General features: G+C 39.4%; 2 protein-coding genes across 2 annotated transcripts; one reads left to right on the top strand and one right to left on the bottom strand.

Moving 5' to 3' along the window:
* Positions 1–1,024: 1,024 nt before the first annotated feature.
* On the top strand, positions 1,025–8,344 carry idua (alpha-L-iduronidase). Its single transcript, XM_042488507.2, has 14 exons — positions 1,025–1,368; positions 1,741–1,881; positions 2,001–2,083; positions 2,471–2,578; positions 3,027–3,122; positions 3,584–3,786; positions 4,227–4,406; positions 4,807–5,023; positions 5,237–5,446; positions 5,559–5,680; positions 6,280–6,405; positions 6,651–6,727; positions 6,967–7,067; positions 7,185–8,344. The coding sequence occupies exons 1-14, from the start codon at positions 1,232–1,234 to the stop codon at positions 7,283–7,285; spliced, it is 1,902 nt and encodes a 633-aa protein (XP_042344441.2). The 5' UTR covers positions 1,025–1,231; the 3' UTR covers positions 7,286–8,344.
* LOC121944646 (purpurin-like) lies at positions 7,877–9,957 on the bottom strand. Its single transcript, XM_088077096.1, has 6 exons — positions 9,823–9,957; positions 9,586–9,700; positions 9,083–9,219; positions 8,862–8,974; positions 8,564–8,776; positions 7,877–8,239 (listed from the first exon to the last, which is right to left on the bottom strand). Exons 2-6 carry the CDS (start codon positions 9,697–9,699, stop codon positions 8,229–8,231), a joined length of 588 nt encoding a protein of 195 aa, XP_087933222.1. The 5' UTR covers position 9,700; positions 9,823–9,957; the 3' UTR covers positions 7,877–8,228.
* Positions 9,958–10,429: the final 472 nt, after the last annotated feature.

Genomic DNA, 10,429 nt, shown 5'->3' with positions numbered 1-10,429 from the left:
GAAAGTACTTGGTACCTTCCCTCAAGCCCATAAAGAAGTATGCTTCTTAAAAAGTGCGCCAGGAATTAATTCCTTTCCCTTCATATCCTGAATCAACTAACATTAATGCTATTTAATGCCAACAAGTGGACTCTTAATTCCCCAGATCCACTTTGTTTGAACTAATCTGACAGCATCCAGTCAAGTTGCAGGAGAATAAACAAAAGTAACATGTGACAGAAACATACTTAGTTCATTCGGTTGTAGTACTGGTGCTATATGTTCTATGAAAGCACTAAAGCACTATTTTCTCATGATTACTTCCAGTCGCAGTGGTTAATAACAAATAAATACATATTTTGAAAAGTATTCATGATTTTTATAAATGTAATACATTAGTCTTGATAAAATAGCATTACATTTGGTGAAGAACATTTTGACTTGTTTAGGAATCAAAGGTTAGGGCTTGGAACTTGATTTTTGGCTTGGGATTTGCCTGTCTTGGCTTGAGACTTGCTTGTCTTGACTCTGGACTTGTCAGTCTTGACTCGGGAATTGACTCAGGACTCACCTGTCTTGACTTGGGACTTGAGTGCAAAAACTTGACTCACTTGCGACTTGAAATACAAAGACTTTACCCCACCTCTGGCATCAGTACTACTTAAAACAATTTGTTCTAAACAATATAGGGTTTCCCTCATTATGCAAAAATATATAGATCAATTATACTCTTGCCTTATTGATCAAGTTAATAGTATTCAGGGTAGCATATGTGCCAAAAATGGGTCATACTTTAAATCCAAAAAGAAAGAAAAAAAAGAAATCCATTCTGACCAGTTTTAAATTAAACGTTTTTATTAAACTGAAATGATATTTAATTATACACACCTATCTCTAATTATAATATAGTGCTTCTCTTTTGTGTACATGGCAATGGATTGTTAAGAAGTTTTTGCGATTTGAACATGCTTTTAATATGCTTTATTTCATAAAACAAATTTCCATAAAAGACTACAACAGCAACGTCGCACCCGTTCGACGTCATCATGCTCAGCTGACTGCGACAAGAACTCGCCACAGGAGAGGAAATACGTTTGTTTGGTCGTATTTTACATTCACAATTTTACATTTTTATTCACAAACAATGTGTAGGGCATGTCGGGGTTAAGCTGACCCCTCGTTACTAACCTCACGTCGTTTTTAAAGTACCTTCAGCTCGCGCGACACAAAGTTGCCATGCGCAGTCGCAGACATGCGCTGGAAAACCTTTTCTGTCTTTGCGTTACTTCTAAACATTACCGAAATTTCAGCGACTTCATATGTTATCACAGTCGATTTGGGAAGACCAGTTGGAGATCTTAAACACTTCTGGAGAAGCACTGGTTTTTGGTGAGTGAAATAAAAATTGGTCTTCTTCAGAGTTACTCCAGCAAGAAACACAGTGGTGAACAGCAGGCGGGGAGAAAGTTGAAAGTTTATTGAAATGGAGACGTGAATGTGAGCTTATTTTCATACCGAAGACCTCTGCTATTAAATAAATGTATTGAACAATGTTACACTGAGGAAGTTTATTTAAGAGACTTTTTCTTTTTAAGTGGATATTTCTCAAGAGGCAATAAATGACAAGTCTCAGTCTGAGGTCTGACTAGACTTAAGTACTAACTTTATGTACATGCTGATATATAAAATATTGTCAATCTATAAATGCATTGTTGTGTCAGCGGTACCTGTTTGAGGAGGCTGTCTCCTGTCTGTGTTCAGTCCCCCGCTCCCTCACACCCAGGCCCACCGGTTTGACCTGAGCATCGACCAGCAGCTGAACCTGGCCTATGTGGGATCAGTCCCCCATGGAGGGATCCAGCAGGTCCGGATACACTGGATGTTGGAGCTGATCACCGCACAGTAAGTAAACTTGCAAGAAAACTTGTCTTGTTTGACAATGACGGACATTATCATCTTAAATTGCTGGTTTATGAGTGTTCCTTATGACTAATTAATGCTGTCTGGTCCTGTTATTGTAGGGATATTGAAGGAGAACCCCAGTACAACTTTACCAAACTGGATCAGCTAATAGACCTCCTGAGGATTAACGGACTGCGACCAGGTATTGTACCACAACCCCTGGCAAGAAAACATGACATCATATTTGTGATGCATATTTTAAGTAATCTTCTTTCCAAATGAACCCCACTAGTCTTCATGTTTTCATCTGATCTCCATATTTCCAGATTGGTGCTTACAAGATGACATTCATTTTTCAGTAGCTGTTATATAACTGTTACATAGTTAAGTCCATATTATTGAAACACTGTTGTCCCAAAGGCTTTAAGCAAGAATCCAAAGTAGAGTTCTGTCAGTAGCCTGTTCAAATCTACCGATAAAGGTACATTAAAAAACCTCTGAGATGTGAGTTTGCTGGTCTCCGTTGCACGTGTGACATGTGTCTGTGAATATGCGAACTCTAATGGATTTCTACATATCTGGTTTACAGGTTTTGAACTGATGGGCAGTGTCAATAACTATTTCACTGACTTTGAGGACAAATCACAAGTGGTCAAGTGGAGAAATCTGGTTTATCTCATAGCCAAGAGGTACATCGGTGAGTGCTATTGTTTTGTTACTATTGCATTGTTGTTTGCACGCCATATCATGAAATCATGGGCAATAAAAACCTGAATTCGAAAAAGACCATGAGTTGCTATTGAGAATCACTTTTTTTAGGTGAAATAGAATAATGAATTTTGCCAGTTGTGCAGCTAATGTGTTGCTCTGAAAAATGAAGGCAAGATTTTTTATTGTATTTCACAATTAAATTTAATACTTTTTTGGATAGTTTCAGCTTTGTTTTTACACAAGTATTTAAATCATATCAGAACCATTCAGGAAGTGTAATGTCCTCACAGAAACATTCATTAGTTTATGTCCAAATATTTCATGTGTAATTCTACATAACCTTTTAGAATAAGAAGACAAAGACAAACTTAACCTGTACTTTTTGATCCTGCTCTTAAATAATGTGATTTCTGTCATGTTTTGTTTAATTACAGACAAGTATGGCTTGGGAAGTGTCTCTCAGTGGAACTTTGAAACGTGGAATGAGCCCAACAACCATGACTTTGATAATGTCACCATGTCAATTCAAGGTAAAGCCATAATGCATTATGCATGATATTTTGATTTTATAGTGGAAATTGGTGCCTTTTACGAAGCCATTGATTAGGAAATTGTAATTTGTTTGTCATCGTTTTTGTTATATATTACTTTTAATATTACTTCTCCTTACTCCAAGAGTGTGTCATTTGATTATAGAAATTTTGGCTCAATAGGCTGATAGTGACATTGAATAAAATCTATCAAATATATATTTTATACTTGAATAGATATATGTTCATATATTCATTAAAGCAGTAATAGTCTAGGTTCAGTGGAGAGTTTCAGTATACATTAATGGTCTAACAGCTCTTTGAATGGATTTTGTCACCTTAAAAATTATGAATTCAATCTTTTGGAGACTATTTTGTCATTAAAATCCTCACATTTCATAGATTTAATGTTGCCAGAGAATACTGTTTTTGATCATGAGGAATAATAAACCCTTCTTTAGGGTTTTTAAACTACTATGATGCGTGTTCGGAGGGTCTGCGTGCTGCCAGCCGTTACCTGAGGTTCGGAGGTCCAGGAGACTCGTGCCATTCTCCCCCGCACTCCCCGTACTGCTGGGCCATGCTGCAGCACTGCTACAACGGCACCAACTACTTCACTGGAGAGACGGGGGTCAGGCTCGACTACATCGCCCTGCACAAGAAGGTGGGCTTTTCTAGACTCACAGAACAAATAATAATAAATAATTTTCAAGAAGAAACACAAGAATAGTGATGTTAATGAATATTGTACATGAATATTGAGTTTTTTAAAACAATATTTATCATTGCATCCGTCATCCTAACCCTGTGACAGCTGGATCAACATCACTTTTCTTTTTCTGCATTCAGACACCTTTCACAAGTATTTAAACATTTGAGGCCTGAGCAAATTGGTTTGATTTCATTAAAAAAAACATGGGCAACTTGGCAAGAAATCCAGAGATTTTTGATTTATTATTACTGTATATTTCTAATTATTCTTCTTCCCATTTTTTAAAAAAAGATTAGGCCAACTTGCCCAGGTTTCACAGAGTTAAATTACTGTAAAAGTGATACACTGAGAATCAGTTTTGTGGAAGCTGACTTTCTCTTTCTGTCCCTCAGGGAGGAGGCTACTCCTTGCCCATCCTGCAGCAGGAGATCCAGACAATGGGGGAGATCCAGGAGCATTTCCCCCAATTCCGCAGCCTCCCTGTTTACAACGATGAGGCTGACCCACTGGTGGGCTGGTCCAGGCCTCAGGAGTGGAGGGCTGATGTGACCTACGCTGCAATGGTGGCAAAGGTGAGGGGAAGGGATGAAGGAGAGCAGCATGAAAAACACCTAGAGAGTTAAATCATATTTGAACATGTGATGATGAAGATCAACATTTGTAATAAAAGGCCCATTCTGAAGTATTTAGGTGAATCTTTTGACAGAAATGGTATGTAATAATCATTACTATGTTGTATAATAAACATAGTGTTATAATATTAGCCTGTTCTGTTAACCCTTGCAGTTGGTATTCAGGGCGTTCAGTTTTGTAATTGTAATAGGGGCATGTGAGCTAAAGGAAGGAATTATAAAATATAATTGTAGTCACTGGTTGGATGGGGAACTGCGCACCACAGCCAGGCAGGTTTAGCTCTTCATTCTAAAAGTTAAATTACGCTACACCTATCTTGTGTCTTACTCCCTTCTACAGGTGATAAACCAGCACCAGGATCTGCTGCTGGCAGACTCCAACAGCACCATCAACTACACCCTCCTCAGCAACGACAATGCCTTCCTCAGCTACCACCCACACCCCTTCACCCAGCGCACGCTGACCGCCCGCTTCCAGGTCAACAACACCCAGCCCCCTCACGTGCAGCTGATCAGGAAGCCTGTCCTCACGGTCATGGGCCTGCTGGCGCTGCTAGGTGACAATCTCTTTACTCTACAACAAGTGAACCTCTGGGGTTTTATACGTCTCAGGGGGAATATATGTTCTAGTTATGATGAAATTCATTCATATGTTTGCGTTTTCAGAATCAGCCTTGCACAGCTCCGGTCTCCAGGATGTTGCCGTTTTATCTGTCCTAGTCCTAATTTAATGGCCCTGTTGCCTTTCTTGTATGTGATTCCACTTTCAGGAGAGACCCAGGTCCTGGCTCAGGTTCTGGACACAGCAGGAACCAACAGCAGCACTGTAGGAGTTCTTGCCAGCAGCCACGAGCCTGTAATACCTGGAGGTTCAGACAGCTGGCAGGCCGCGGTGCTGGTCTACAACAGTGACGACAACAGCACCTCCATGAACACTGATGATGTCACCATCTCACTGAAGGGACTGGCTACGAAGAAGGGTAGGTTTAAAAAAAAAACTGAAGTCTTGTTTTAGATTTAAAGATTATTTTCAGAAAAATATCACCAGTGCTTTACTTCATCCTACTCATTATCCGTGTGTTTGTCATCCAGGTCTTGTGTATGTTGCATATTACATTGACAACAATGTAACCAACCCATACCAGCTGTGGCAGAGCATGGGCCGCCCTGACTACCCCACAGCAGAGCAGTTCAGACGCCTCAGGAGTGCGCAGGTAAACATCAAAACAACATTTAACAATTAAAATCATGATATTTATGGGGGTTTTTTCAATATACTGCATGAATTTTTTCCAAAAGTTGTGCATAGTAATTTTAAAATATGCTGTATGTTAAGCTTTTCTCTATATGTGTGTGTGAAAGTAATTTCTCTTGCCACTCTGAATTAATCAGTCTGCTCAGAATTATTGTGATTGGCCCTTTGCCTGTGAGCATTTTTTCAAACCAGAAATCAATTAAAATCAGTCTGGACTGTTATTTGTCAGATGAATCATAGAGTTCCTGAAGATCTATCCTTAAACAAAAAAAAAAAAAACTTCCACAGTAGCAGTAATTTGGCATTAGATCGAAAGTGAGGTGTGCTTGACGTCTTGGATTTCTTGGTATCCATCTACGATAATATCAGACCCAGTACATCTTACCTGCACAATATATTGAGACGAGGTGTATTCATGGATGACAATCTTGTTCAGTGCACCTTTAATTAATATGTTCAATTTGCTGACATTAAGGCAGAGCTGATTCATCTGATCACTTTGGGCTTTTCTGTGTCCGTAAAGTGGTTTGACCCACTGATGATGTGTCATTGTGTCAGGACCCTCATGTCGATGGGCCCTGGGAAGTTCCTGCAGCGGAAAATCTGACTTTAAATGCCAAACTGTCTGTGCCGTCTGTCCTCCTCATCCACATTTGTGCCCAACCCAAAGCAGAGCCAGACCAGGTCAGTACCAACATCACAACATTTTTAAATCAAAATGACTGTGGCACCTCACAGTATCTCCAGCAGTGTATCAGTTGAATCTTACATTGTGCTAGTGCCATCTGTGGTAATAAGGCAGATTTTCTCCACTGAACTTTGCAAAGTGGGAAAGGGATTGATGGACTTGATAAAAAAAAGTTCTGAATGGGACTGAGCTGCATATTTCAAAAGAGATGAACTCTGAACTGTATTTCACTTCTGATTAGGTAAATGGATTACGCTTCATCAGGATCACCAAAGGCCAAGTCCTGATTATCTGGTCAGACCACTGTATTGATTCCAAGTAAGTAGTTATATTTTTATTTTTACATTAGTCACTGGGAGAAACCGTAAAGATGTGAAAGAAGGTACAGATTTATTCATGTGAAAATGTGTCTTATGTGGAACTCCTTATATTGAGTGCAACAGTTCAACAGGTTTAATCTCTGTATGACTATGTGTAAATGCAGTGAATATTTAATGTGCGTGGACCAAAAAAAAGAAACTACTCATTCATGTGTTTGAATTTCTTTGTTCACGCAGATGCATTATGACATTTGAAGTGGAGTTCTCCGCAGATGGCAAAGAGTTCAGCAGAATTAATACTCAAGACACCATTTTTACCTCCCATGTTTATTCACCAGGTAAGAATTCCCGGTTAATTCATTTAAGGACTGTTATGGTGGCAATGAACAAAAATATTTTTGCATAGTGACATCCAGCCATAGAAATAATACCAAATACTATGTTGTGTTCTGTAGTGGACCAGCGGGTCGGCGGTCTGTACAGAGTCCGAGCTGTGGATTACTGGGGAAGGCCTGGCCCGTACTCGCTGCCAGAGAGGTACTCAGAGGATATATAGTGTAATTATTAAAAGGATCAGTATTTCCTGTAGCGCTGTAGTTTTAAGACAAAATGACTCAAACAGAAGTAACTAGCACATTTGTCAATGACTATTTTTAGCAGTGGATTAATATGCAGTTGGTTCAATCATGCTGGACAGCACTAAGTTTGGTTACACAGAGAAACAAGAAAATATTACCAGACTTATTATTTAATAAACTTACACATGAACAGGCCAGCTCTGTCATACATCCCCAAGGACAGCCTTTTAAACAGTGTTTAACTAAGATTTGATTTGATACTTGCTATGCAGTTGCATATTATCTGTTGTTATTTGTATAAAAGGAGAAGTAAAATACAAAATCCCACATTGCAATGAGATTAACAAATAACTGATCGCACCGTTACAGAAACAGTTACAACCAGACCAACAATTATAATGGATACATGAATAATCTTTGTTTTTTATGTGTTAAACTCTATTTTTTTATACTCTAGATGTCTCAGATTTTTAAATGATTGTGTTTTACATGTTTGTGTAAGTAAAAGTTGGACCAGCAAACTCAGTTGCTCACACGGACATTTTTACAAAAACAAGGACAACAGCAAGTTTCTTTACAAAATTTATTGTCACCAATACAGAATGATTACCCAGCGCAGATGTTACCCATCAGTGTGACAATACTGTGTAGTTGGTTATTTCAGAATTCACTCAACTGGAAGTTTTCAGTGAATTTGATTTGGAATTATATTTTCATTTTGGCATTGTTTTTTTTTTTTTCTATGGGGAGCTGAATTGGATTTATCTGAGAATTCTTTCCTATGACATGGCAGATCATAAGCATGACATTATTATTCTCATATTTGTGACTTTGAGCGGAGCTCTGTCTTCGTTTTTGGCAGGATGATGATCAATCCAGTATAATGAAGGGCTCCTCAAAAAGCTTCAGCTTATAAGCAGTTTAGCAGGCTCCTGTTCAGAACAGAGAGAAGGGGGTCAACTGTTAGATGTTAAAATGTAACACTGAGCTTGAAACATTTAATCTGAATATACAAAGTAAAATTACTTAAAAATTAATGACTTATGACTGATTAGTGACTGATAAGTAACTTATGTAACTGAGACTTTTTTTGTATTTCTAAGAGTTGAATCTACATGAAAAAGTGCAGTGAAGCGCTATAATGATGTTAAAAATGTGGCATTTTTGGCGTCTATAATCTAAATCCTTTAAATGCAAGTCAAAGTACATAGTCACTGTTTGTCTATGAAACTGAATATGAAAGACTGAGTACGAACCAGACTGCAGCACAGGCTGGAACTCTCCGGCCATGCAGATTTCCTCCTGTTTTTGGCGAACAATTCTCTGGATGGCAGGGGGGAGGCCACGGGGGTTGCGGGAGAAGACCAGGGAGTATCCGTCCTCGCAGCTTCCGTCGTCCTTCAGGGTGCGGCAGGCATAGGTGAGGGCGTAGTTGTCATAGTCTGTGTCAATGACCCAGTAGTTGTCACCTGGAAGAGCAGAGAGCAAGAGATAAGTCTCAACTGTGTGAGAGAGAGGTCGAGAAAATGTGTGTATACAACCGAGGAAGCTTACCGCCGCTGGACAGGTAGCTGGCCAGGCCCTGGTAGTTCATGAACATCTTGCCAGGGGTGCCGGGGTCGGGCACAGAGTACTGAGCAGCCATGTCAGCGCACACAACCCAGAACCTGGATGTGAAGTAGAGAAAAAAAATGTCACTTTTGCAAGATAGAATGGAAAATTTTCATTTAAACATATCACACAGAGACTCGCACCAAAAAATAACAAATACCCACCCGAAGAGAGTGACTCTGCCCCGAGAGGAGGCAACCATGGCACCATCGTCCCCAATAGTGTACTCAGCAGAGATGTTGTCCTGCAGGAACAAACCCTCGGGATCTTTCTTCTGCAGAGCGTACCACTTTCCTTCATACTGTCGGCGAAAAAATCAGATGAATATAGAAATTCTTTTAATAGATATTTCATGAGTAGAATATGGTTATGCACATAAACTGAATGTCAAATGTTTTTTTTTGATTTGTACTACAATCAGAGATATAAGATAATTAACAAATTGCTCAACTCCTTATAACGCTGATTATAGTACACAACATGTTACCATATATTTTACTGTACGCGGACGATGTGCTGGTTTATTTGGAGGATTACGATCATTATTCCTGTCTCTGAATCTGTTTTCTAGCTTGTAGCTAGCTGTTCTGAACTTACATAGAGCCATTATTATGCCGTAACTTGCACTGGAACTAAACTGAACACTTAGACACATTTCTGTACTCACTCTTTTGGGGTCAAAGTCTTCTTTGACTGTGAAGCTGTCGACCACGCAGGAGGCCAGGCCCTGCTCCACACAGGCCAGGAACAACATCACCAGGGCAAACATTTGGAAGTCCATTCTAAGCAAAATAAAGTGTAGCGTGTGTTAATTTGTCATTTAAAGGACAAAAAGTCACTCTTGCTACTCCATATTTAGTTTGCAAAAACATCAGTTAGTCCCCACAACACAGCATCCTCTTACCTGAAGTGTAGAATGAAGCTGGAGGAAGTTTTCAGTGCAGAGCTGTTGGCTTGTCTGAGCTGTGGTGAGAAGACGGCGTGTGAGCCTTTATATATCTGATGCACAGACAGGCTCACTGATTATTTTCACTTCTTGAACCTAAATGCAGAGTTTAAATCTACTGCTAATCCAGTTAACAAAATCCCCCGCTGTAAGCTGATGAACCATCGCATTCAGCAGTGTGTGGGCTTTATGTAATTGTTTGCAGGGCTCTATAATGGGATACATAACGGCAGTTGCTGGGGGCAAAGAGTTGGCCTGAGCTTCAAGTCACACGTCCATGGCATGTTTACATGAGCACATGACTGTATTTGAGGCACTAAGGTGTCATGAAGACCTCCAAGTGCAAATATGAGATGTTTTGAGTCATACCTACTGAGAAAGTATTGTAATACAGTGATAAAATCAGCCCAAATCTCTAGACTGGGATACTATTCCCAAGACCAACTGTAAAGTTCATCAATACCCTGTAAAGTTCTTATAGTTCTGTTTTTATACCTCTGTATATTCACAGATGGCTTTGAAAGACTGACTGTAAATGGACTTTAAATATGTAGGGTTTTCTTGA

This window comes from Plectropomus leopardus, chromosome 4 (genome assembly GCF_026936395.1).
Source record: "Plectropomus leopardus strain MGB_pleo_1.0 chromosome 4, ASM2693639v1, whole genome shotgun sequence".
NCBI classification, from domain to species: domain Eukaryota; kingdom Metazoa; phylum Chordata; class Actinopteri; order Perciformes; family Serranidae; genus Plectropomus; species Plectropomus leopardus.
The sequence above is the reverse complement of the archived record's forward strand: the minus strand, read 5'-3'. Positions and strand labels throughout refer to the sequence as shown.

Bases quoted from the DNA above. Each gene is read 5' to 3' on its own strand.
- idua (XM_042488507.2), top strand. From the start codon at position 1,232: ATGCGCTGGAAAACCTTTTCTGTCTTTGCGTTACTTCTAAACATTACC. The intron at 1,369-1,740 runs GTGAGTGAAATA...GTCTGTGTTCAG, and splicing joins TGGAGAAGCACTGGTTTTTG to TCCCCCGCTCCCTCACACCC. The intron at 7,068-7,184 runs GTAAGAATTCCC...TGTGTTCTGTAG, and splicing joins CTCCCATGTTTATTCACCAG to TGGACCAGCGGGTCGGCGGT.
- LOC121944646 (XM_088077096.1), bottom strand. From the start codon at position 9,699: ATGGACTTCCAAATGTTTGCCCTGGTGATGTTGTTCCTGGCCTGTGTG. The intron at 8,975-9,082 runs GTGGGTATTTGT...CTTCACATCCAG, and splicing joins GGCAGAGTCACTCTCTTCGG to GTTCTGGGTTGTGTGCGCTG. The intron at 8,777-8,861 runs GTAAGCTTCCTC...CTGCTCTTCCAG, and splicing joins CAGCTACCTGTCCAGCGGCG to GTGACAACTACTGGGTCATT.